A 27,997-nucleotide genomic window follows, 5' to 3' on the forward strand; every position below is an offset into this window, starting at 1 on the left:
ACTGGCCCCCACACCCGCGCCCATAACCATTGAAACAATTTGTTTAGGTGGTTGGTTGGTGTTGGTTATCGAAAGTACAAAATAAAAAAAGACTTTTATTAACACAGATGATTTAGAATATTCAACAATGTTTAGTGTCACATAATAATACAATATTTTCGAAACAGTTTATATATACAAAATTTTTCTCACATAAACGTAGTTTGTGTACGTTAAATATATTCAGCTAATTGCATCAAGCAGGAGAGGAACAAAGTCTAAATACTTTTGGAAAGTAATTATGCATGGCGTTAGGTCGTTGTTAACTTAATATTTCAGTTGCTGATCGCTAATAGCTTATTATTACATAAATAAATACATTATAGGATAAATAAATGAAGCTGATTCATAGGAAGGTCATATTTTTCAACAAATATTTTATAAAGTAGTATTAATTAGAACATATTTTTGTAATTGTGACTGGTAATTTTGAATTGTTGCAATTTATGAGTTGCGTCGTTAACGTTAAAATTTAAATACATATGTCTCATTTGAGTTTTATAATCTCTAAATTTAGTAATAGTAAGTATTAGCTCTTTGGGCTTATCACATCATCGCATGTAATTACGCTCAATAACAACAATTCACTATTAAATAAACATACTTAAAGCAATATTTAGCATACACTTAAGCTGGTAGATGTTATATAATGTGATTATAGGTAACAAGGTGATGGTGTTACAGAAATATTTCAATGTTGCACATAACCACGTGTATTTTTTATAAAAAAAATATTAAAGCATTTACTCCTTCTGCTCACTTAGGTGACAACTAAACTTCCACTATTGCAAATTGAAAAGGCAAAGGGTTGCTAACAGTATTAAGAGCTTTGAATCTAAGTAAGTATAATTGTACAAGAAATTATTGAAGTTGCTTTAAAAAATATTTTTTAAGTTATAAAAATGGTAGTTCATTTTTTCCTGCAAACTAATTAGAAATTTTATTGATAAAGTATATGTCAGGCAATTATTAAAGTTTAACAAATTCGTCTTTTATTTTGTACTTTGTCAAATTTTTGGTTTATTGTTTTAAGGGTCGTTTTGCGTTTCGGATTTGCTCACTATTAAGCTATTGCAATGTGTTGGATTTAAAGTTTTTAGATTGGTCAATAGACAATGAACGGACTGGTTTATTTTGCGTTATACTATTTGAAATGTGTGAAGTGAGCATTTTTTTTTTTTTTTGGTTTTTTTAATTTTTTAAGTGCCAAATCACCGTATGCCGGTTGAAGAAACCACTCTCACATTCTATATATTATTTGTAATTAAAATTCTTTATAAAACTAAATCTTAAAATGTAGTCTTATAACTCAGGTGTTATTGCATAGCATTAACAAACGATATGTTGCTTAAATGTATTGAATGATTTCTAAAACCGACACTTGTTATTTGGCTTATTTGGTATTAAATGTGCTTGCACTTTTTACTTTTTAGAACTATCATTAAAATATACACAAATTAAAATATAGTTATTGCATTTTCATATAAAAGATAGAAGTAGAATTCATTTATATAAAGATTTTTTAAAGAAAATTTTCATATAAAATTGACGAGTAAAGGAATTATTATTTTAACCAGTCTATATACTTAAAAACTTAGTATTTAATTATAGCACATGCGCTTATTTTACGCATGCGTGTCAAAAAAAATTAAAATTTTAACCATAAAAAATAAACGTAGTGTAAATAATAAGTGCAAACACAATTAATACCGACTCCCGACATCTTATTCTTCTTCTTCATCTTTTTGCGAACGAATTATACAACAAAAAATATTCGCACTTCTTTTACTTAAAAGTGAATAAAAAAATTAAATTAAAATTTATCAATTGTGAAAATGCTTTCATTCATCTTAAAGACAATTCAAGTTACATGTAAAGGTGACTTCAAATTATAATTAAATTTCGTGCTAAAGGGCGCAGCAGTATGTGCCTCTTGTTCGATTTCAGTTATATTTATGTATTCTAAGTAATTTTGCACTTTAAACTCATGTCGAAAGTTAAACAACTAGAAAGGAACTCAACGGGAAAAGTTTAATTATTACAAATCACAAACAAAAATATGTTACGGTAAATAAATTTCTTGTCCAAGGAAATTTGAACATAATTATGAGTAATAGTAAAAAATGCAATAAACTCGAGGTACATTTGTACAATTATTATTTTGCGCTCAAATGCCACATGAAAACAGTAAGAAAATTTGTACTGAAATTAATCTTCAATATTGGTAATGGAAGAGCTTAATAGAGCATTTTTTATATAGAGCGACAAAAATAGGCATTTCATTTCTGCATACGACAAGTTACTTTGCACTTTTTTTACATTTCAGTACATACATGAGTTATCATTAAAACTAAAAGTAAAATTTATTGTACTATCACAAGGCGTTGGTAGAGCGCGATGATGGAATGAAATGATGGTTAAGTTGGTTCTTACATATATACCATCAATTTATGGCTACATATACGCTTTGGCCTACCTATGAGTCGTCTAGCGGTTTCTCACTATTTGTAGGTGGCATTTTCATCAACTGATTTATAATTATCCTAATATTTGTTCATTGGGATAACCTAAATTTCACAATGATCTACATGTTAAGGTTTCATAAATGTATTGGAAAATCGTTGTTTTCCAATAAAAGAAAATGTTTTTTGTATTTATAAACTAAAATTAGAAGTCAAGCTTAGATTTCGTCTGTACGCTTCAGTTTCACAAAAATTAAGAAAAAAAATATCAAATTAGAAAAAAAAATCAATAGAAATACAGTAGTAGATTTTCTAGTAGGTACACTTAGAAAAAAAAACAGCTACATCCACGAAGTGTTGGCGCGGTAAAACATAAAAAGCTAAAATTCCCTGTAGCATATACAAATAAATGATTATTCAATGTTAGTAATGTCTGTTTAATTTTTGGAACTTTATATACATATTGTTGTTTTCAAATATCTCAGATATCACCAAGCATCGCATAGACTCGCTTATCAATAACATGCACTTCGATATTTTGAAAATGTTCACATATTCGTTGTAAAACCGTAAAAATTTTAATACCAAATACAAGAATTTTAACTTCTTATGTTCCCCCCACCAATAGATACCCCCTTCGCACACTTAACCTAAAAATCACGCATACAATTCCGCTTTCACCTCACTCTTCTTCAATCAATCTGCAATTCTACTAAACATACTAGTAGATCGACTTGTGTACTTCTAACAAAATATGTTTGCAATAAAATTTTTTGTAAATGAGAAATTTGTCCACGAATTGAAACTTGGTGTGAATTTCAACTGTGCTTGCTGCTGGCGTGGCACTTCATTGTTTTCAACTTCTGCCTGCTTTGTTTTTGTCTGCAGTTCTTGCTGTTCCGTCAGTGGCTGATAAGATGTACTGCGATTTAGTATGCGCAAATTCGTGCCCGAAGCCACCGAATTAGGGGATGTTACGAAATGTGAAGATACTGATGCCGGACGGGGTTTCTGGGCCGAATTCGTCGTTGCAGACATACTAGGAGCCGCTGATGATTTTGCAGCAAATGCCAGTAGCTCTGCACCAGAGCTGGAAGCCGATGATGTAGGGCTTGTTGCAACTCTGGTGTTATGGGTGGCAGTGTTGTGGGTGGCATTATTGTTACGATTGCTTTTGTTATTATCATTATTGGCTGTTGCATTTGAGTTGACAATACTCATTGAGATTTGTTTTTGTACACGATGTTTGTTGTTGCCACCATTGTTGTTGGTGTTAGTTTTATTAGTATTTTGCACGCACATTTTATCTCCCTGCGATTTAGCGCGCACCCGTCCGCTGTTATTACAACTGGCATTGCTTTGTTGTTGTTGCTGTTGCTGCTGCTGCTTTTGTGCTTTTGCCGCCTTTTCAGCTTGAGCTGCTGCCTTCAATTGCTGTTGTCTCTCTTTGCGTATCAAATCGAAGGAGCTGACAATCTGCAAGGATATTGTAAGGAAATCGTTAGCAATCTTATAGTGGAAAGTATCAGATAAAGGAAGATAGTTGGGCTTTGAAGTCACTTATCTCCTAAACTATTAAAACTTTTGAGTTTTGAATCCAAAACTGAGAAAAAGACTGTTTTATTAGTTTTCAATATGTAATTGAAATTTGTTTTTAAAAAACAAGTTTTCTCCAAAAATTTCTCATAAAATGACATTGTTAATACCCAAAACATTTTCTTTAATAGCTGAGAATATATTCATTCTAATTTTTATACTCTTACAACAGGTTGCTACAGAGTTTAATAGTTTTATTCACCTAATAGTTGTTCCTATGACCTAGAACTAATCGAGATGGATGTTAGGGGTTATAGTACATATAAATGATCAGAATGAAGAGTCAATTTGAAATCCAGGTGCCGAGAAATCAATAACTACATATATGCGAGACATGGTTTTAATGGAGAAGCTGTTAAAATTGGACAGTGATACACAAAAATATTTTAACATACCCATGCTATGGTGTGAAAATGGACAACCTTAAATTCCATCTAATTTTTTACTTTTCCAGTAAGCAAATAAAGCACTAATCAATATTGGGCAGTCGAGTCTTTTCGTATATTGTCAACAGTTGTCGTGTCAGTCGTATATCTCCAGTGCTACCAATCACATTGTATCATACCATATAATGTTGGAAACTAAATTCGGGGAAGTTGAAAAAAAAAGTTAGAGCTGTTCAAAAATGAGTGAACATCATTAAGGAATTCGCTATATTTTGAAATTTTTGTATACAAAAGGGAAGAATGCCACGCAAGCCATCAATGAAATTTGTGAAGTTTACATAGACGATGCTGTATCAGTTCGTGTAGCACAACAATGGTTCGCTCGCGGAATGTACAGTGGTCCACAAAAAAATAGGAGTGACCGCATGTGAAAAACGAATTGTTAAATATATATTTTTTTTCAAAATTTTTGCACAATGTAATTTGCTAAAGATCTATTAATATTTCCAGATTTCACCTACCTAGTACGGGATCGTTCTATAATTTTAATATAGTATAATGGTTCTAAAGTTTCACAGAATATTAAAATAATTAATATTTCGTTGAATAACCTCAATAACCTCCGAGGCATGGAGCCTATGAGATCGTTTTATTGGTACTCTTTTCCAAACCTCTTTCACTACTTGCCATAAATCTCTCGAATTGATTGGTTTCTCTTCAGCTACTTTCTTCTTGATATCTGTCCACAGGTTTTCCATGTGGTTGAGGTCAGGAGACTGAGCAGGTCACCACATAACCTCAACTCCGTTGGCCCTAAGCCATTTTTTTGCGCACTTTTTGGTATGTTTAGGGTCATTATCCCGTTGATATACCCATATATCAATGGCATATTCCATGAGGCATGTGTTAACATTACCTCATATAATATTTTGACATATGCGCTTTGGTTCATGATGCCTTCAATTAAGTGAATTGGACCAATACCACAATGTGTAAGACTACCGCGTACCATGATTTGGCATCGTTATGTATAACGGTTTTTGTGGTGAACCGGGGATTATATTCTGAGTTAGGGGGACGTCGACAAAGTTCCTAGAGCCTGTACTACCAAATAACTTAACTTTGGAGTCGTCTGACCACAATATGTTTCGCCATTCAGACGCGGGTCAGGAGCCATGCTCTTTTCCAAATTGTATGTGGGCTTCCTTGTGCTTCTTTTTTAATGGGGGTCCTTCTCGTGGACTTCTGGCAAATAATTTGTTTTGCTCCAAATGCCTACGAACAGTTTCAGTATTAACTGAGAAATTTAGTTCGTCATGGATGCTCCTGGCTGAAGCAAAAGGATTAATTTTGCAGTAGCGTACTATATTGCGATCGTCTGCAGTGGATGTTTTGCGCTTTTGTCTACAAGTTTCATTTTTCTTTCTAAAATTTAAGGCATTTGCTATCATTTGAGGAGATCATTTTACGATTTCTTGGATCTCTTCATAAGTTTTTCCTAGTTTTCTCAACTTTTTTATTGTTTTCCGCTTTACCTCTGTACAATGACTTCCTCTACCACTGGAGAAAAACCCAATGATTAAATAAAATAATAACTAATTGAAATTGCTGCTAGATTATGGAACTATACTTACATTTATAATTTTGTGAATATTTTTTCTATTAAGGACTATTTAGAAAACGAAATATCGAACACTCCTATTATTTTGTGGATAGCAATAACAAGTGTCTCCGAGAACTAGCAAAGCAGAAGTTGATTAGCAATCATCACAATAAAAATTTGTTTTGTATTTTAAAGCTAATATCCAGTTATGTGTACCGTTATTGTTTCGCGCCATTTACATGTGATTTAAAAAAGTTATGCAGCCAAACACATTTTTCATATTGGCACCCCTATTATTTTGTAGACAACTGTATGTATGTAGCGGAAAAATGGCAAAAAGTGGTCGACCAAAATGGTACATATTTGTTTATTTATTTATTGGTATAAGTATAATAAAAAAGTTGAAGTTTGATTAGAAATACAAAAAGATTTTTTCAACTACCCAATATATGGCGACAAAAATTTGCACGAATATTGCCTTTAAGCTATGGCATTTGTCTAAACATTGCCAAAATCGAGCCATAACTATTCAAGCCCCCAGATACCGGAGTTTAGGGCTGACTTTCTACTAAAAATATCAGTCAATGTGTGAGGTATGTTTATGAAATTAAGAGTGAATCTTTTGCTGATAATAATATGTCTGTATATCAAAAATGGGATGAATAGGGTCAATATTTCCCTTAGTGTCCATATACCTAATAGAAAGATATTTTCTAACATTCGGCTGACTTTATATCCCAAATCGTATAATGGTAGGCTGATGTGGTTATCATGCTTACTTTTTGTTGTTACTCCTTTTAATCGCAATGTAACGAAATTTTTGGACAAAGGACATTTGGTTATTTGTACAAAAATTCATTATTAAATGACAGTCGTGAAAAATATACATTATTTTAACTGTAGCTGTTAAATAAAATAAAAATGTTTAAAATTTGAAAGATGAGAATGATTTTTGATCTGCACAATGAAGACATAAATCCAACTCAGATTTCTTAAATTATGATTCAATGTTATTAAATGATCTAATTTTCCAAAGAAAAAAATCCGTAAAGCTCCTGCACCTAAAATAACGGAACATGCTGATAGAGCCATCATGAGAAAAGGCAAGGCTAATCCTTTTAAATCTTCCCAAGAGATTATGGCTGAAATAAATGAGGAAGAATTTGGATTTAGCGTAATTTGTAACTTGTACGAAGGCGCCTAAATGATGCTCAGTTAAACATTTAGAAAACGACGTCAAATTTTAGAAAGGTTCCTTAGAGCGATTAAACTAGGGTGAATCGTATTGGAACCGATGGGAAACCATTTGTATATCGCCCCAGGGTCAGGCATATAACTCTAGATGCAGTAAAAAACCGTTAAGCTCGACGGTGTTACCGTGAAGATCTGGAGAGCGTTAGACCATTGGTGAGGCTAAATAGGAAGGAACCATTCTTTCTGCGATTACGAGCGTTTTCGGTAATACAAAAAGGGTAATATGCGTAATGCAAACTGTTCGAAAAAGCAAACCTGGCGTCTTTACAAAAAATCTAAAGTTCGAAAAGCATCACTGTCGTTGCTTATAGTCAAAATCGCGAAAAACTTGCAACATTTAAAAGGTAGTTGCACAAATATTTATACCAAAGCAACTGTGCTAGCTAAAATGGCATTGTAAATTATTGATGTTAAATATAAATGTAATATAATGGTTTGTTATATTTGTGATTTGTTTTTTTTAATTTTATAAGATATAGCATCTGTTTGATTATAAAGCTATTCGCTATGATTAACTTTTTTTTACACTATTCATACTCTTTTTGTAGCTTTCTAATTGAAATTGATAATTTTTCTATCTAACTCGTCAATTAGCGAATTAAAAAGAAATATGATATGAAAGATTACATAATGTTCAAGTTCCAATAAGATAAAGAACCGCTCGAGGTAATGAAAATGTTGCTGCCATTCACACCATGCCGGATTTTGAGAAAGCATCCGTATAAAATTGTTCTCACTCAAGAACTGAAGCCATTGGACCATTGGACCACCGTAAACGTCATGAATTTGCCGATTTTGCCTTGGAACCACTTAAAAACGATAACGATTTTTTTAAGAAAATCATCTTCTCCGATCTCCTCTTTTATTATGGATGGAAGATTTGTAATACGAATTTTTGCAATTTTTGCTAATTTTTTACTCAAGTTACGTTTCGCCATCCTTATGATTTATATGTATGTATATATGTATATAATCCTATATCTCTATTAGGTGATACGTACAACCGTTAGGTGAACAACACTGTTAGACCCTGTATCTACATGTAGCAAGAGTATAAAAATGTTGCGAAAAAAATTAAATCATAATGAAAGTTATAGACTCACTTAGTTCTATAACAATATTTTTCTTCCCGTCTTCGAAAGTAATATTGAAATTTTAAAATTAGATACACTTGTGCTCACACAAATACATAAAGGTTGAATTTTTTTCACTTTAAATTTATTGTATTCATACTTTTTTAAAGCTGAATTTAATATAAAAATAAATAAAAAAAACTCCTTTTTTCGTCATTGGCGAGTATTTTTCATGCTATTGGGTTTTTTATTACCCTTCCCCCAGAAAATGTCAAATATTCCGTCACTTTCGCTTTTTTTCACTTTTGTACTTTTGGTACGAAGTTCATATTTTTTCCTATCCTTTAGAAAACTTCCGAAAGCAAATTTAAATTAGTAAAGACAACACATTTTCTATATATATTTTTCTTACGTAGGTCGTTTTAACTTTTGTTTCACTGGCTAACTGGTCGAAACCAACTTGCGAAACAGTTTTAATTTTTCATCAATTATATTACGTCTTTCTCTGAGTATGTTCTAATATATATGTATGTATGTATCTATATTGAGTTTATGTGAAAAATGTCAAGCTGAAGATCGGAATTCATTATATTAGGGATACGAGGGTATGGTGCTCAGCTATGTAAGACTAAGCTCATAAGACTAATCGAGGACAATAAAAAGAAAGAAGTCCTAATAGAATGTGATGCAATACAAACACCAGAGGTGAGTCACTCTTACAATATATTTTATATAGAATTTTAAATATATGCAACAAGGGCGATAGACCGACTTTTATTTTCCCAAGCTCTGATAGGTTTCCGGGTTGGGAAGACACAGACAGTCTCGTTGGGGATAACTGGAGGGTGTCCGATGAGCCTTCCATGTCGGAATAGGTAGAATAGCTAAAAAATGCTTTGAAAAAGGAGGCAATAAGAGTATCAGTAATCCTCAAATACTCGATACAGAAGTAGAGAAGTTAGAAAAAATCTTAACAACAACATTCATTAAATCCACTCCGCTAACAGTTCTGAAAAAGAGAAAATCACCTCCTTGGTAGAACAGTGACCTTAAGTATTTGAGATCAAAACTAAGGAATGCTTTCAATGAGAAATTCAGATCCAAAATCTAGCAACCATACAAAGATATCATGAAAAGATACAATAAAGCAGTCAGGAAATCTAAAACTGACTTATGGCGATCTTTCTGCACATCGATAGAAAGTTGCAGAGAATCCGAAAGGTTGAGTAAAATGCTATCCAAAGACCACACCAATACTGCTTGGACTTCCTCTGCGGAAGAATCTCTGGAGATACTTATTAAAACGCATTTTCCTGGGAGTCAGCAAACGCCTATAACGGTGGATCTACCAGAACAACTGTCAAACGCAGTTGACTACTTAGGCCTGACAGTAGTAGACAAAGGAAAATCAAATACGCCATAAATAGTTTCTCACCATTTAAAGCGGCAGCTGGAAGAACCTGGTTCTAAGGCTCAAAAATATATACAAAGCAAGCATTCAACTGTCTTACATCTAGATCCCAAGAAGTTTGAAAAGAATTAAAGTGGTGTTCTTCCAAAACCAGGCAGAAGAACACACGATAATGCCAAGGATTTAGACCTATAAGCCTCACAACCTTTATGCTGAAGGTACTAGAAAGGCTAATGGACTTATGTACATATAAAACAATCATGGCGGATAAGTTATCGAAGTCCCAACATACATACATTAAGGGCCGATCAACCTAAACTGCCCTTCACGATGTGATAAAAGTAATTGAAAAATCACTACACCACAAACAATACTCCATAGCTGCTTAGACATAGACATAGAGGGCGCCCTCAAAAACATAGAAGTAAATGCGATAATTAATTCTCTGGCACATGGTGGCATAGATGACACTGTGTGCAGATGGATACTATCGATGCTTGAGAATAGGAAGATTATAGCTTCAAACGGCGCTGCAACACAAACAAGTTATGTGAGTAGAGGGACGCCTCAAGGGGGGGTCCTCTCTCCGCTTCTATGGGTTGTAGCGCTGAACAAAATACTCCTTCAACTAAACGGAGGAGGAGTGAAAGCAGTAGCGTACGCAGACGATATAGTGTTGTTGGTATCAGGCATGTTTCCTTCAACAGTTAGCGAGATTATGGAAAGAGCACTTCGAAGGTTAAACCTATGGGCTAAAAACAATGGACTAGGAGTTAACCCGAACAAAACAGAACTGATGCTATTCACAAGTAGAACCAAGATACCTCAGTTTCAACTTCCGGTACTAAACGGTACAACACTCACTCTATCCCCCACAGCTAAATACTTGGGGTGGAGATTGACACCAAACTGTCCTGGAAAATAAATATAGAAAAACGAATAAACAAGGCATACATGGCCTACTATACTTGTAAGAGAATTGTCAACAAGAATTGGGGCCTCAAACCAAGTATAATCATGTGGATGTATACGGCTGTCATAAGACCTATACTTACATATCGTCACCTGAAATGCAAAATAACGTAACAACATTTTCGGAAATTTACAGTGGCATGAATGAGACACGAAATAAAATGGAACACGAGTGAAAAAAAAATTTAATATTGGTTAAAATTGGTTCATATCTGATCGCAGAACCTGAAAATGTTGGACATATGTACATAATATTATGTACGTAATTTGAAGTAGTGAATCGTAATCAATAAGACACTCAATTTCGAATTTTTTGATGATACGTTATTTTGCATTTCAGGTGACGATATGGAGCTCTGGTATGGTGGCCAGCGCTAAACAAACAATACAAAAAAAATTAAATGGTATACAAAGAGCAGCATGTGCGGGTGTTACTGGTGCAATCAGGTCATGTCCGACTGATGCGCTCAATGTTATCCTGCATCAACTACCAATGGACATTTTTATTCACAAAACAGCAGCTATTGCGGCGATAAGAATAAAAGGATTGGGAGGTTGGATCAGCAAAACTATGGACCTAGTGTAATCCTAAACAAGCTCACCATTAATAAATCTGACTACATTCTCCCAAAGCTGGATTTCAATAGACACTTCCAGGTGAGGATACCATCTAGACGAGAATGGAGAAGAGGTTCAATAGGAGAGGAGGATACCATCTCAGTCTATACCAACGGGTCCAAAATGGACTACGGAGTAGGCACGGGTGTATTCTCCGCTGATCTAGGCTTATCTCTCTCTATATGTCTACCGAACACGGCTTGCATCTTCCAAGCAGAAGTACTAGGCATAGAAAAAGCCTGCGCAGTTCTATTAGAAAACCACGGGAATATAAATAAAGCAACTATATTTACGGATAAATATATTTACGACAAATTCCAGCGTAGTTAACAACTGCAAGAGAGCACTAAGCTCATAAAAGACAAGCTCCAACTAAACTTGATCTGGGTTCCCGGCCACAGGAACATTTTCGGTAACGAAAAAGCAGACGAGTTGGCAAAGGCAGGAGCTTTCCTCAACGAATCCGAGGCGGAGCTAATACCAAGCCCGCTAGGATCGATCAAAAGAGAGATCAATAGACAATTTCAACAAATTGCAAACAACAGGTGGAAAAACATTACAAAATGCGTCATAACTAAACAATTATGGCCAACATATGACAGGAAAAGAACCAAAGACTTACTAAATAGGTCAAGAAAAAGTATTTACAGAGTAACAGCTACCACAACAGGGCACTGGCCATTTGGGGAAGACGCATCCAAAATTGGTATGCCCTACAACAAAATCTGCAGAGGCTGCGAAATAGTAGGGAGAAATAATTTTCCACTTTCTCTGTGAATGCCCAGCCCTATCACGGATCCGACATAGAACACTTGAAATCCATCAAGCACCAAACCTTGAATGGATGTCTACAAAAAGCATATCGGACATTAGTAGTTTCATCGAAACCACAAAATGGTTTGAAATAGAAGGTGAAACATGATAGCAAATATAAAAAGGTCTACGACTAGTGCAACAAAATGGCAGAGCCAGTGCTAAAACATGTTTTGTATTACACCCTTCATTACAACAGTGCAGATTAATTTTTGGTCAGAAATAGCGCAAATATGACATTTTGGTTTTCTTTTGGGATGGTTCACTTTCTATCTCTGATGGAGATTCTGTCCGTTAGTATTTTGTATGCTCTCCTCCAGCTTTCGCTTTCAGAACAGCCGTAATCTTTTCGAGCATGTATGCAATAAATTTCCGACAATAATCAATTTTTATGTATTCCATGCTTCATTTATGGATAATTTGGAGCGGAATCGCCTCCTAGGAACATCAAGAGGTCTTTCCTCGACCACGTCGACGACATCGAAAAGTCGTCTCCCGCTAGATGACGTTCATCCTAACGGGGCTGATAACCGTTAGAACAACAACAACTAAAATAAGATATTTATTTATTTATTTATTTATTTATACAACGCTTACATAATAATTAATTATTATATAAACTGAAGCAGACGCAGCGCTAGCAGCATAGGCTTTCGGCTGGCTGGTTAGGTCAGATACGACGGAGTAGGTCTGTGTCCTTTAGAAATTTGTAAATTTTGCTAATATTTTCTTCTGTGGCGTCCATTAACAATAGGAGAGGGTCCTTGTTGTCGAAATGATGAAGTCTTTGAGAAGCAAGTTCTGGGCAGGATACCAGTAGGTGTTGCACGCTGACTGTTGCTTGACAGAAGGGGCAGGTGTTGGATCTAATGCCCTGTAATAAGTACGCGTTGGTAATTATAGTGTGCCCAATTCGGAGACGTGTGTAGGGGGTGATGTGGTTGGTAGGTATCGATGTTGTGTATACAGATTTTGTTCGGTTGGGGTTAATGTCCGAATAATGGTGATTATAATCCGCCCATTCACGTAATAACTTTGTTTGCCTCTGACTATGAATTAGTCGGTATATGTCGCTAGGTAGGATGACTTCGGATGTGATTGTTGGTGTGATGGAAATATCTTTGGCGATGGTATCTGCAAGTGTGTTGCCCTTTATGCCGGAGTGTCCAGGTATCTAAATGATTTTGATCTTGCGCGGAAGGGAAATAAGTGTGTTTTTTATATTTTTGATGATTTTGCCTGATTTGTTGTGGTTTTGTATAGCTTGGAAACATGACATACTATCGGTGCATATTATTTGTTTACCCTTGTTTTTGGCAGAGTATTGAACAGCGTGGAATATAGCGGTTGCTTCGGCGGTGAAAATAGAGCAGAATGAAAGGAGGCCGTACGCGACAACTTCTTGATTTTCCTTTACCACAGCATAGGAGGTGTGTGAGGCCTTCGATCCATCCGTGAAAATCAATTGCCAGCCGTTGGATTTATAATGTGCGATTGTTTCGGAAAACTTGGCTTTATAAACGGTGTTTGGTGTGCTATCTTTCCGCAAGGAGGCTAGGTCATTAATGAAGGATGTTTTGCTGCCCGCCCAGGGGGGGTGATGAGTGTACCGCGGAATGTGCTGCTTAATCGGCAGTTCAACCTGATTCGCGAATAAGGAGCAGGTGTGTATTGAAGAGGGTTGTTTAGGAGTGGATACCCGTGAAGCGGCAGATTGGAAGTCTTTGTAGATAAGAGGATTGGGGCTTAGAGTGGGCTTTGAATAGAGCCTGAATATTTTGTCTTCCATGTTGTCGTGAAGAGCCGGCAAACCCGATTCGACCAGAATATTTTTTATGGGTGACGTTGGAAATGCGCGTATGGATCTTCGCACTGCGGCGTGGTAGGGAGCAGCGATCATCTTTAAGTTTTGTTTAGCGTGTAATCCATAGATTTCTATGCCGTAGTTGATGGTTGATAAGATGAGGGCGTTTGTCCCGTTAATCAACAGAGCCGAATTAATTAGCGAGCGTTTGCTTGATAAGTACTTAATAATGTTTAACTTTCCTTAACGTATTTACAGGGGCGTTTATGTTCCACTGTAATAATGTTATATAATATGTGTGTTTGTATATGAATTAAAGGGTTAGTTAATTATATTTATGACTTATCTATGTTGGTTGACTTGTGTGACGGTAATGTTGTTTTATATGTATTTGGTGTTATGAGGACGTTAAGATCGAGGAATTTTGCGTGTAATTGGCTGAAAGGTGACATCTCGGTATCACTGATAATTGGGCTGGGGTATGTAGGGGTGGGTGGGCTGGACTATTTTTCTGCATTTCTACTTGTAGTCGCTATTTCTGGTGTGCTGACGTTAGTTGCTGTTTGTTGTCTTACTGGGGATGTTGTTGTGCTGTTTTTCTGCTGAGGTTTGGATATGGTTGAAGTTGTTTGTGTGATTGATTTAGTATGACATGTTTTCTTGGATGCTTCTTCTACATGAGGTTTGTTTGCTGGAGTTGTTTGCAAGTCGTGTGCTGTGTTTACAGTTGTTGGTTCGGTCATTATACTGCTGGTGTTTTTTACAATTTGTGCGAAGGACGACGCCCTTGTTTTTTTTTGAGGGGGTTGCATTTGATGTGTTTTGGGGTCGCTGTTGAAGATTTTCCATGCATCTCTAATTGTGCATCGGCGCTCTATTTTTATTTTATTTACTGACTTGTGTTTAAGGAAAGTGCAGGACAGCACACTGGCTGCATAGGACATCTATTTTTGTCGTTGGATGGATGGAACCCTTTCCCATCCTAATTTATGTTTCAATTTGGCAGTTTATGCAGAATTTTTTTGTTCAATTTTTTGGGCATGGAGAGATTATGTGGCGGAAGACCTTTGTGAGAGGTTGCACACTGGCTGCATAGCTCAATATTTCGACATCTATTTTTGGTATGACTGAGTCTTTGACAGGTTTTGCACCGCATCGGATTTGGGATAAATTCTTGCGCACGAACCCTTTCCCATCCTAATTTAAAGATTTCTGGTCTACGGATTAGGTCGAATGTCACAATTGCAGCACCGGCAGAGATTAGTGCGTCACCATCTTTACGCACGATTTTTTTGACTTCGATCACTTTTTGGCTTCCTAGCCCTTATACTAATTCGTCTTCGGAGAGATTGATTAGGTTTCTGGAAAATATTCTGCCTTGCGTGGTGTTAAGACCTTTGTGAGAGGTAATTTTTACAGGTATAATGCCTATGTGAGTTGTTTTAATATACTTTTTGACCGATTTCGCATTTTCGACTTTTAGGAGGAGGTCACCGGATCTTAATTCCGTTACAACGGTGTTATCGCCGCAAATGTGTTTTAAACCCCTTTCGATTTGAAAGAATTATATGATGATAATGGACGGATTTTGTCATCTGCAATTGGACCGAGGGATATGGTCGTCATTTTGTTTTGGCGCAGGAAGTGGTACAAAGTCACTGAATTTTGGTCGTTTGTTCGGACGTTGCAAATTGGGATCGAGTAACCGAAACCTATTGCTTTCGGGGGGTCAGCCCCGTTCATGGTGTCGAATGATAACTACGGCACTGAGTTTTTTTTTTATGTTAACACTAATAAACTAACAACTATTAACAATTGATTTAATCAACCTTTGTTATACATATACAGTTAGTGTCATTGAAAATCGTACAGCAAGTAAAATTTTAAGTTTTCTTAACTATCTCTATTTTTTTTTCGCAAAATCAAAAATTTCATCCTTGTTATCATTTGTAATAGAGTTAAGAGCAAAATGCAATGGGAATTATTTCTTAAGCTTTTCCCGTTTTTATGTCAAAGGAGCACCATTGCCCAAAGTTTGTCAAAGGGGGTGTCACTGAAAATCGTACAGCTGACTAATGATTTGAAAAATTCGGTTATTCTTCGAATTCAGATCAAGAAATTGGAACGTACTAATTTTAATCGGTTTATATTTTCTACTAAAGTGTTTATTGCAGTAATTTTTTCATAAAATATACAAAATTTTTGTAAAATGAAGCAAACCACTGTTGATATGCGCGAACTGGCAATTAATCATTACAAAAACGGTAAATCGTATGGAGAAATAGCCAAAATAATAAATCGGAGTCGAAGTACTATTCAGTATATTATTGCAAGATATAAAAATGAAAATCGGGTGGCAAATAAGATAAAAAAATCAAAAAAGAAGAAGCTGACTGCGACTGACGAACGATGGATCATAAGGAAGGTTAAGGAGAACCCAACCATTTCCGCTCCTAAAATTGCCACAGATCTTAAATTTTACTTAAAAAAGGAAGTAAGTGATTCAACTATTCGTAGAGTGCTTAGAAAAAATGATTTCCACGGCAGAGTGGCACGCAACAAGCCTTTAATTAAAAAGCATAATCGAAAGATTCGTCTTGAATTTGCAAGGACCTATCTTAAGCAGCCTGCTGACTTCTGGAATGATGTTATATTCACGGATGAGTCTAAGCTTAACATTTTTATGTCCGATGGAAAAGTAAATGTGTGGAGAAAACCCAGCACTGCAATGGATCCTAAAAATTTGCGACCGACAGTCAATCATGGCGGAGGTTCAGTCATGGTGTGGGGATGCATGTCCTCCTTTGGTGTGGGAAATTTGGTGTTCATCGATGGTTGTATGGATCAGTGGAAATATCTGAATATACTTAAGGAAAACCTTAAGCAGAGCGCTGAAAAAATGGGTATTGCAAGTACATTTAAGCTGTACGCTGACAACGACCCAAAGCATACAGCACATTCGGCACGAATGTGGGCACTCTATAATTGTCCAAAAGTGCTGAAAACTCCAGCTCAGTCTCCAGATTTCAATGTCATTGAACACGTATGGAATCATTTGGATCAAAAAATTAGGGCTCTGCCAATTTCGAACATTTCTGCCTTAAAAAATGCGCTCCAAAGTGAATGGTGTAAAATATCCCCAGATTATTGTAAGAAGTTGGTTGATTCAATGCCCAAACGTCTAAAAGCTGCTGAAACTAATAAAAGTTTTCCAACTAAATATTAAATATTAGTTTACAGCAATGAAATTAATTTTTTGTATCATTTTTCTACATTTAAAATGAAAAAAGATGCACTGTACGATTTTTACTGACTGAATATTACTTAGCCAAGAGTATTAAAATGAGCTGTTATTAGTTATTTCTATTAAATGTTTTTAAGTTTTGTGAATAAATGAATTTAAGTTTTAATATAAAACGCCTAATAGTATATTTAATTGGAATTATCTGAAGTAGTTAGGAACTGGACACTAAAATACTTAAAAAGGGTGGCTGTACGATTTTCAATGACACTCACTGTACGCAATTTGATTTCCGGAAAGAAGGCATTGATCGAGCCATTATAAAAGTCCACATAGTTGTGTAGAAAGTTTACGGGCTTAGCGATGCGTTGTAAGGGCCGTTGAATACATAGTTCTTGGTAGAACTTTGAAAGCCTGGAAAGTGATCTTATAAATATGCTTGTTGAAAGTCTGTTTGTCTCATTGTTTAAGTTATAGTTAGCTGGCATTCAAGACAAGGCAACACACTTTTTGATGCTAAAATCTAGTTAGTTTTAGCCACCAGTTTGATAGTTTGTCAAAATCACTTTGGAGAAAATGGGTGTATCGCTCACTAGTTATCGTACTGAAGATCTTGAAATCATTTACATAAAACAAGTATTTTGACTGAAAGTTATCACCAATAGATAAAGAAAATAAAAATAAAAATAAAGAGTTTGGACCTCCGCCAACGAAACCTTGCTATTTGGAGGTGATAATTTTCATAAAGAATACATTGAGTTAAGGAAGAACTATCTTCTTAAAGAGTTTAGCCAGAGCGGATTGTGTACAAATTGACCTATAATTGGAAACATCAGACCTTGGGTCATCTTTGTGAATATGCCAGATATATGAAGATTTCCAAGCAATTGGGAATTTTCAATTTTGGAGTGAAAAACTGAATATGTGTGTGAGATGTTCACTGGGGATGGTGACACAATTTTTGAGGAAGATATTTGGAGCCATCCGAACCAGCGCCCTTCTTCGTATTCAAGGACAGCAGTACTAATCTCGATTAAGACAGACGTCCGATTTTCCAAAAAACACTTGTGTCATCCTGGACCTGCTGTTCGATTTTCTCTATATAATTCTTAAAACATAGACGAGCATTTTACGTTCTCGCCTAAGTTCGCTAAATTTTACATAATTCAGTTTGGTATTGTTTCTTATAGGTAGAGTGCGCTTCCTTCTTGAGTAATATTTTATGTTTTAATGCGGTAGTTAACTAGTAAGGACCATTAAGAAAGGGCTAAGTTCGAGTGCAACCGATCATTTTATACTCTTGCAACTTGCAATACTCAAATCCAGGGAAATATTTAAGAAGTAAAGCGACTACCAGAGGATTGAAATCTAAGCAATTTTATATATGATATATAAAATATAACTCATACACTGACCGACTGACCGAAGTTCGAAAATCTTTATATAAGGTATGTATATAGGGACTAAGGGAAGTATTCAACCCTCTTTTAATATACAGACCTACCATTGTCAGAAAAGAACTCTCTACAAATTTCAATTAAATATACGAATCAAAATGCGTTGTATTTGGAATTAAATTCTCTTCTAGGTGAACCTAAAATACCTTAAAGAAGTTAACATTAATCCCGTTTTTAAACGATTTAAAGTAATTTTTTTTTAATCTGCGAAAAATTGTTGAATTTTTCACTTTTTGTTGAATTTTCTTGGTTCACCTAGGAGTTAAACTATTGAAAATTAAAAATTTCTTTTGTTTTTTTGTTTCAGATGAAAATTGCGACCTGCATCTTGCCCGCCACACAGAAATTGCACACTCGAGGCGCCTCCGTAAATTTCTTCAAACATGAAGAATATCTAATGTATAATAATAAAAAAATTTTAGAAGACTCTTCAAATATTGGGTTGTCAAAAAAGTCTTGCGGTATTTTTATTGAATTTTTTTTTTTATTGAAATTGAAATGAGTTTTTGATGACTCATGCCCAGCTCTTGACCGATGCTACGGCTGCTACTCGTACTATGTCGGTCTCTTTCGACCAATTCAGCGATTTTATCGCAATTTTCGACGACAGGCCTTCCGGAGCGTGGCGCATCTTCGACCACCTCTACACCAGAACGAAAACGTTGAAACCATCGTTGTGCGGTGGAAATGGAAACTGTATCGGGTCCATAAATTGCACAAATTTCATTGGCGGCTTGAGATGCATTTTTGCCTTTATCGTAGTAATACTGTAAAATATGCCGTATTTTCTCTTTATTTTGCTCCATGTTTGCGACGCTATAACTCACGAACGACTTAAAAGAAACGACAATCAATAGAACACGTGTTTGCGCGTGAAATGAGCTTTCCAAAAAGGTATAGCATGGACCCGATGCGACGAATAAAACTAGAACTACGCGCTTTCAGCGCCAACTAGCGAAAATACCGCAAGACTTTTTTGACAAGAAATATAAGAATAAATCCTAAAAGTTTAACTTCAATCAGGCATTTCTTTTCTTTCCAAAAAAATCCTTGAAAATATAGATTTTTTGAAGCCTCTAAAGCAGAAGAAGCATTTTGCCTATGAAAAACAAGGGTGCAGCTATAAGCAACGAAACGTGTTTTTCTGTCTTGTCTGTTTCATTCGGTGTGGGTTGCGCCGTGGCTCAGCATGTATTGATCGACAACAAAGACGGTTTTGTCGCATTTGGTATGCGTTGGCTCTATGAAAAGACATAAGAAGTTCGACAACAGATCTTCAAACAAGTTAAAGCCCGAACATGCGTTTTCGTTTCGTGGTGTTCGGTGTGGGTTGTAGTATATGAAGCTAAGGCAGTTGAGATAAGAAAAACTGTTTTGACTAACCCGGTGTGGGTTCAGCCTTAGCCTTAGGCTAAGCTCATCTGGAGTAAGAACAGATTTAAATATCAATTTGGGAGATCCATCTACAGGTACCACCGGCTTAGACATTAATATTGCACGAGCAACTGAAGGATCAGTAGCGGGCGAATATGGATGACGCAGGCGCCGAAGTTAAGCCTGTGTATATTAGCAGATAAGTCAGGCGGCAACACAGCCTGGATGACGATGCTGTCTTCAACGAGACGGTCTCCTTTTTCATGGATTTTTTTACAAATACACCTCCTTACACGGTTTTACTTTTTTCGTACGTGTTTTTCATTTTTATTATATACTGTTTTTGGCAATAAACTCTAAATTTCTTTCGTAAATACAGTTCTATTTCAGAATATGTTATCGTAATACTAGTTTGAAACTGGCGATGGAACTAAAAACTTGGACCCAAATTTAAAACTTATTGTTATTTTACCATTCCCAGAATATTTTTGCTTGTTCCTTTTAATGGTAATATATGTACTTCTGTGCCCAAAAAAGGTGACATTTGAATTTAAACTGCGCGAGTTAAGGAATGTATTCCTTATAATAGTAACAAACATCAAATCAACCTTTTTGCTTCAGTAAACAGAATGCAGAAACAACCTTGAGTTGGAACAATTGAAATACACTATCACTACAACAAACAATCCTAAACAAACAAGTATCAAAACAACATTGAGTTTGAATACCACAACAACCTTATCTTAAAACAAAACAAATGTATCTAGGCAAACAATATATATGTAAACAAACCTAAACAAATAATACTATCTGTATTTAGACAAACTATCAACTAGTAATAAGTAAACATACTAGTTAGTATAAATAGAAGTAAGAAACATGTAATAAGTTAGTCTTAAGAGTATTAATAAAAGTACACATTTCGGTGCAGCTCAAAATATATTCTTTTGACTCATTTTTACTTTATGTAAAAATTAACTCGCGCGTCGAAGGATTTGGGGAATTTTTTTTTTTAGGTTGGTTGTACTGTCAGTCACATTTATGTCAAATTTCATTTCATTCGTGTCGTTTTGTGAGCTGCTAAAAGTGAGTTTTTCGTTGTTTGCGTTATCGAAATTTGTTGAGCAAAGAATTTGCATTAAATTTTGTTTACGGAATCAATTTTCTGCTGCGGATACGTTGAGGATGGTGCAGAAAGTCTTTGGTGATGAAACTTTGTCTAAAAAAAATGTTTACAAGTGGTATAGTGAGTTGCAAGCCGGCCGTGAACACGTGTCGAAGACGAAGCTCAGCTCACGTTCAACAAATCGAAGATTTGGTGTTGAAAAACCGTCGATTAACAATTAGAGACCTTGCTGATGAAGTTGGCATATCGAAAAGCTCAGCCAATACCATTTTGAAGGATGTTTTGGGCCTCAAGCGCGCCAAATCTCGACTGGTACCGAAAACATTGAATTTTTTGGAAAAAAGGCGTCGCGTTGAAGTGTGTGAAACGGTGCTTTCCGACTACCAGGGTGTCATGAAACGCATTATAACTGGCGATGAGACTTGGATCTATGCTTACGACCCCGAAACAACCGATCAATCGAGCGAATATCGTGCCAAAAGAGAGCTGAGACCAAAAAAATCGCGCCAAAGTCGCTCAAAAATCAAGGTCATGTTGACTGTTTTCTTCAATTATCGTGGTGTTGTGCATTATAAGTTCCTTCCAACCGGTCAAACAGTCAACAAGGAATATTATTTGAACGTTATGCGTCGTTTGCGTAAAGCTATCCGCCTAAAAAGGCTGGAATTGTGGAAAGACAATTCTTGGTTTTTACACCACGATAATGCACCATCCCATACTGCCCTCGTAATTCGTGATCATTTCGCCAAAAACTCAACCCATATCTTCCGCAACCACCGTATTCACCTGATCTGGAGCCGTGCGACTTCTGGCTGTTCACCAAGCTCAAAAGACCGCTCCGGGGACACCGTTTTTATACGATAGAGGAGATTCAAGCCGCAGCGAAGACGGAACTGAAGGTCATCCCGGAAAGTGACTACAACCAGTGTTTCGAAGATTGGAAAATCCGTTGGCATAAGTGCATTGCATCGGGAGGGTATTACTTTGAAGGGGATGAAATTGATTTGGAAGAATAAATAAAGAATTTTCAAAATAAATACAATGTCACCTTATTTTTTGGGCACAGTATATGATGGTTTTCTTTTTTTTTGTACAATTATTATTTTTTTTTAATTGATCCCAATAAGTTTTATATGAAAATTTGATTTTTTTGGCAGGATTTTTTTTGGCATGAGTAATTTGCTGCCCCAGTTAACCGTGCAAAAAGGAGATCAAGTGTATATGCTGTGGCCGAGGACAAATTGGGAAAAATTGGTGGAAAATTTTCGACTTTTCTCTTCCATCTCACTTTGATACATTATTTGTTAGTTTTTATACTCTCGCAACAAAGTTGCTAAGGAGAGTATTATAGTTTTGTTCACATAACGGTTGTTTGTAAGTCCTAAAACTAAAAGAGTCAGATATAGGGTTATATATACCAAAGTGATCAGGGTGACGAGTAGAGTTGAAATCCGGATGTCTGTCTGTCCGTCCGTCCGTCCGTCCGTCAGTCCGTCGGTCCGTCGGTCCGTGCAAGCTGTAACTTGAGTAAAAATTGAGATATCATGGCACGTATTTCTTGGCTCCATAAGAAGGTTAAGTTGGAAGATGGGCAAAATCGGCCCACTGCCACACCCACAAAATGGCGAAAACCGAAAACCTATAAAGTGTCATTACTAAGCCATAAATAAAGATATTAAAGTGAAATTTGGCATAAAGGATCGCATTAGGGAGGGGCATATTTGGACGTATTTTTTTTGGAAAAGTGGGCGTGGCCCCATCCCCTACTAAGTTTTTTGTACATATCTCGGAAACTACTATAGCTATGTCAACCAAACTCTATAGAGTCGTTTCTTTCAGGCATTTCCATATACAGTTCAAAAATGGAAGAAATCGGATAATAGCCACGCCCACCTCCCATACAAAGGTTATGTTGAAAATCACTAAAAGTGCGTTAACCGACTAACAAAAAATGTCAGAAACACTAAATTTTACGGAAGAAATGGCAGAAGGAAGCTGCAACCAGGCTTGTGGTGCCCACTTATGGACCAAAACCATATCTCAGAAACTACTCTACCGATTTCAATGAAATTCGGTAGGTATATAATATTTTCTTAACACCCTGATGACATGTACGAAATATGGGTGAAATCGGTTTACAACCACGCTTTCTTCCAATATAATGCTATTTTGAATTCCATCTGATGCCTTTTCTGTATAATACTCGTATATATGTACATTAGAAACCAATGATGATAGCGGAATAAAACTTTAACACAAATACGGTATTTGAAAAAATGTAAATGACGGATAATGAAATCTCGATTACCACTTTATCATGCGAGGGTATAAAATGTTCGGTGACACACGAACTTAGCCCTTCCTTACTTGTTATATATATTTTTTAAGCCGTTGTTAGTAAGATTCCATAAATTATTATAAAAAAAAATAATTTACAATTGATATTGCTTAGAAATGTATGCGGTTCAAGAAAAATCGCACATGCATTCGCGGTGAATTCCAATAACAAAACTTTAATACTAGTTACACTCTCCAAATATTTTCCCTCATCGGTTAAAAATATCAGCGAAAACCATGGTATTCCTCAGCATAAAAAGTACATCTCTGCGAATTTGTGTGATAGCGGGATCTTTTAACAACACTTACCGATCCAAACGGGGTTAGTTAGATCGCCGAACCTGCGTAGAACCGGCTGTCGTGGGAATTGTAATTGCTGGATCTTTTATTTGAAGGCGGTAATACATGCAGATTCTGGAAAGTTTCATGCACCCCCAACTACATATATGAGAGCCTACAACCTTTTAACATTCCGAAGGAGTTAAGTTTGAACTGTGGTTTTTTGAAGAGCATACATATTGCTTTTCTGAAACCAAACTTCAGAAACTATCTTCTCAGAAACTTACTTCTAACACTCACAGAAGTAATTAATGGTTTCCACATCTGTCTACCTTCAACGGCCCATTCATCGTTTGAGGATTGACGAGATTTGCCTCAGATTTTTTGAAACCCATTTAAACGTCTGGGCTGTGCTTGTGGTAGAACTTCGGGTATGACAGATTCCTTTTCTTCTAAATTTTCTGTCGCTTTGACCGGATAAAAATGATAACTGAGTCCGCTCCAGTTACTTGGACCAGATAGTCGTGGGAACGAAAGGCGCTATCATATTATTCTTATGTGTCCTCTTCATCATCGGACATAATCTCAATCTCGCTATTCACGATCAGATTTTAAATCTGCTGCTCTGAAAATTTACTTGCCATTGTACTAATACATTACAAATGTGCAGCAGTCGAGACGTTTAAAAAAATTTCAGGATAAAATGTATTCAAATAAGCTTATTGGTAAAATGTATACACCAATTTGTTAATCACTTTACAAAACCGCTTTTGGCCTCAACTAACCACACTTATTTTGCTTTAATGTATATTGTCCGAATTTAAGTCAGAATAGAGAGAAAAACAGCTTGATTTTTAGTACAAATAATATATACCACTGGCTGGATGGTCGTTTATAGAAAACATACTTTAAAATATGTACAGTAGGCTGGTCATAAGCTCCGAGAAGGTGTTTACACAAATAAAAAAAAAAGCGCAACAAATTTCAAAATACATAAAATTACCACCAGTGATTATAAACTTGTATATACATAGATTATTCACACCGTATTTTAAAGTGTTTGCATTTTTTCAATAAGACGAAAATTCCTATTATTTCTTGTTATGAATGTGGAAAAGAAAACATATTCTTACCTTTTCTCCACTTTGGTTGCAGCCATTTTGACTTTGACTGTGAGACAATTGGCGTTTTGATGGAGTGCAGCCTACACCGTTGTTGTGGGTGTTATTATTGTTGCTGCCGGCAGCAAGATGTTTTGCTGAGCTGCCATTGCGTTTATGGTTGGAGGCTGTTCTGCAGTTGCCCGAGTCTCCCACTTTTAATGTTGGTTCGGTTGGCGATTCAACACCATCAGAAACAGCCGTTACGTGAACTGAATTTTTAAAATTGTTATTTGAATTACAATCCAAATCCCCCATAGATTTATGGCGTTGTCTTTTTGAACGATTACTATTGTTTTTATTGGTACTTGTTTGTATGGCAAGTATTCCATTATTATTGCCATTATTACAAGTAGTTCCTGCATTAATATTTGAAGCTTTAGGCTTATCATCGATGTTAATTGTATGTTGTTTATTTTTCTTACTACTATTATTCACATTTGTTTGCTTTTGGTTTATATTATTTTGATTGCTTCCACCTAGAGTAGTTGGGGTGGCTACCGTTACTGTTGTCCACAGTGATGTTGGTGAATTCATTGTTTCGGGCGAGATACTTCTGCCACCACCGGAAAATTTACGTCTAGTCTCTATTCCCGAGCGCTTATCATGTACCCACTTTTTAAGCCGTTTAACAAATGGCATTATCATAAAAAATGAATTGGCGTTTATACCCAATTTGGCTTTTGATATGGCATCATTTTTATTGACCGGTAGCGAGTCGATCGGAAACCAATCACAGCATTTTATCTCATTGCGAGTTCGCGGTGAGAATTGTGTATCAAGTGATACGTTGCGCACTATATACAAGCGTGTATATTGATAATTGAAAACAGCCTCAATGTAGTCATTTGGTACTATTAATTTCGTTATATCGTAGCCAGTCTCTTCATATACCTAAATTTAAGAAAAATTAAAGTAGGTTTAACATCATAATATCTAGTTTTATTGTTTATATTCTAAAGATATCAAACTTACTTCTCTTGTGGCACAATGCACCGGATCTTCGTTCTCGTTGACTTTACCTTTCGGAAAGCCCCATGAACTTTTTGCAAAATATGATTGCACTAACAGGCAATAGTTGAGATCCTCAGATATTAAGATAGCCCCATATGTGGGAACTGCGAGTTTATAATTTTTCCAATCATCTAATATTTTATCGATCGACGGTAAATGTTCACGTAGAAATGGAATATGCTATTAAGAAAACAATTTAGCCAATAATATACATAAATTTTTCAAATAAATACCTTGAATATCTGTATTGCGAACTGCTTCATACCACATGTTGGTAATTTTCTTTTTCTCAATTCTTCGCTGTGTGGGTTATCTCCAGATGCAGCGCAAAAGAAATCCAAGTAAAACCAATGCGCTAACTCAATTTGAAAGCAAATGCGAATAAGATTGCTCAATTCCATATCAGGAACATTAATAATAAAACGACTTGCCAAATCATCAAGTATGTCGGACGGAATTTGTAAACCATTCTTGGTGACTATACTAACCACAGAGTTGTTGCTTCTTCCTGGAGTTCCAGTTGAGACTGCCTTCAATATTGAGCTATGGGAATTCGTTGTTGTTTTTTCTACAATTAAAGATGTTGGTAGCGGCGTTGATGGTGGTGATTTCGTAAGGTTCGATGCATTTGAACTGTTCTGTCGATTTTCATTAATTTTGGTATTTGTATTTGTTATTTTTAAAGCAGCCAGTAAGTCAGTCGTAGTTGTTAAGGGAATTGTAGCCTGCTGACTTTCCAAAGGCAGATTACTGTTATTGCACTGGAGTAATTGAAGTTGACTTTCTTGGTTTGCAATCAAATGCCGAACATCAATTTCCTTGTCATTGTTGGTATTCATATTCAGTGCGTTTTTAAGCGTTATCGCCTCTAATGTATGTCGATCGGAGATGTTAAATTGGCAAGGAAAAAATATGTAAATTTATGATTTAGGACTGACCCCTTGGAAATATATTAGCTATAAAATAATTACCTCTGTCATTACTGAATTTCTTAGGTGCTTCAAAAAAATTTAAAATGCTTTGACTAACGCCAATGACGCCGTTATTTGCTGTATTAATGTTGTTTTTGTTCTTATTACTTTCCAACAATGTCGCATATCGTCCATCTAACAATTGAAAAGAATGCGTCGAGGACGCCACGACCGAGTTAAAAGCTACTTCCATCACTTGTCCAATATTCTTTATGTTTCTCTTTCTGCTTTAGAGCTTAACTCCTTACAGACGTTTTATAAATGCTTGTTGAATTCGCGTAAATTGTTGCTAAAAAACTTTTGAGGCAACAAAACAAAAACCGTAATTTTCCGATTAGCTTCTCGTCAAAATATCAGCGAGTTCTATTTGTCCCGACGAATACAATTTTGGTAAGAAACGAGTTGAAATGTAACTACGTTTTTCTTTTGAAGTTCAAGAATTGAACAATATTATTTAAACTCCTTAAACACAACTTCTTTTCAATTTATTATATACACTTAGAACGATGTAGCCCAAAAATTATCAAACTTAAACATCCACAACCGAACCACTAGACTGCTTCTTTTGATGGGATATTTCACTAATTTAAATTTGTTTTTATTTTCTTTCAGAGCCACTTTTGTGGAGAGCTATCCATAACACAGGGTTGATACGAGTCTTCAAAATGTTTCTTCTCTCCGAGTACGGCAACTCCTTGACACCCTCACATTCCACACTCTCCACAATGCACAATGTACGCACTCTGTCTTAGTGTTGGTATATTTATACACTTTCTAAATGGCGATTTAGGGAACAATGTTTCTTCTTCGTACCCTTACAAGCTTATTATTACTATTATTTTATTTTAGCACAGTTTTATGTATGTACAATTAAGCTTATTAATATTTTTATTTCCTACTCAATTATCAAACTTTTCCGTTGCAGTAAATTCACTTTTTCAATTGCAGTAAATTCACTTCCCCGTTGTTTTATGTTCTCTGGTTTAACTGCGTGTCGTAGACTGAAA

The 27,997-nt window shown here is 35.7% G+C and overlaps 1 protein-coding gene across 1 annotated transcript; it reads right to left on the reverse strand.

Moving 5' to 3' along the window:
• Window positions 1–38: 38 nt before the first annotated feature.
• Window positions 39–27,989, reverse strand: LOC126762282 (uncharacterized). Its single transcript, XM_050478937.1, has 5 exons — window positions 26,991–27,989; window positions 26,253–26,887; window positions 25,981–26,199; window positions 24,979–25,899; window positions 39–3,977 (listed from the first exon to the last, which is right to left on the reverse strand). The coding sequence occupies exons 1-5, from the start codon at window positions 27,181–27,183 to the stop codon at window positions 3,246–3,248; spliced, it is 2,700 nt and encodes an 899-aa protein (XP_050334894.1). The 5' UTR covers window positions 27,184–27,989; the 3' UTR covers window positions 39–3,245.
• Window positions 27,990–27,997: the final 8 nt, after the last annotated feature.

Source organism: Bactrocera neohumeralis, chromosome 6 (genome assembly GCF_024586455.1).
Source record: "Bactrocera neohumeralis isolate Rockhampton chromosome 6, APGP_CSIRO_Bneo_wtdbg2-racon-allhic-juicebox.fasta_v2, whole genome shotgun sequence".
NCBI lineage: Eukaryota > Metazoa > Arthropoda > Insecta > Diptera > Tephritidae > Bactrocera > Bactrocera neohumeralis.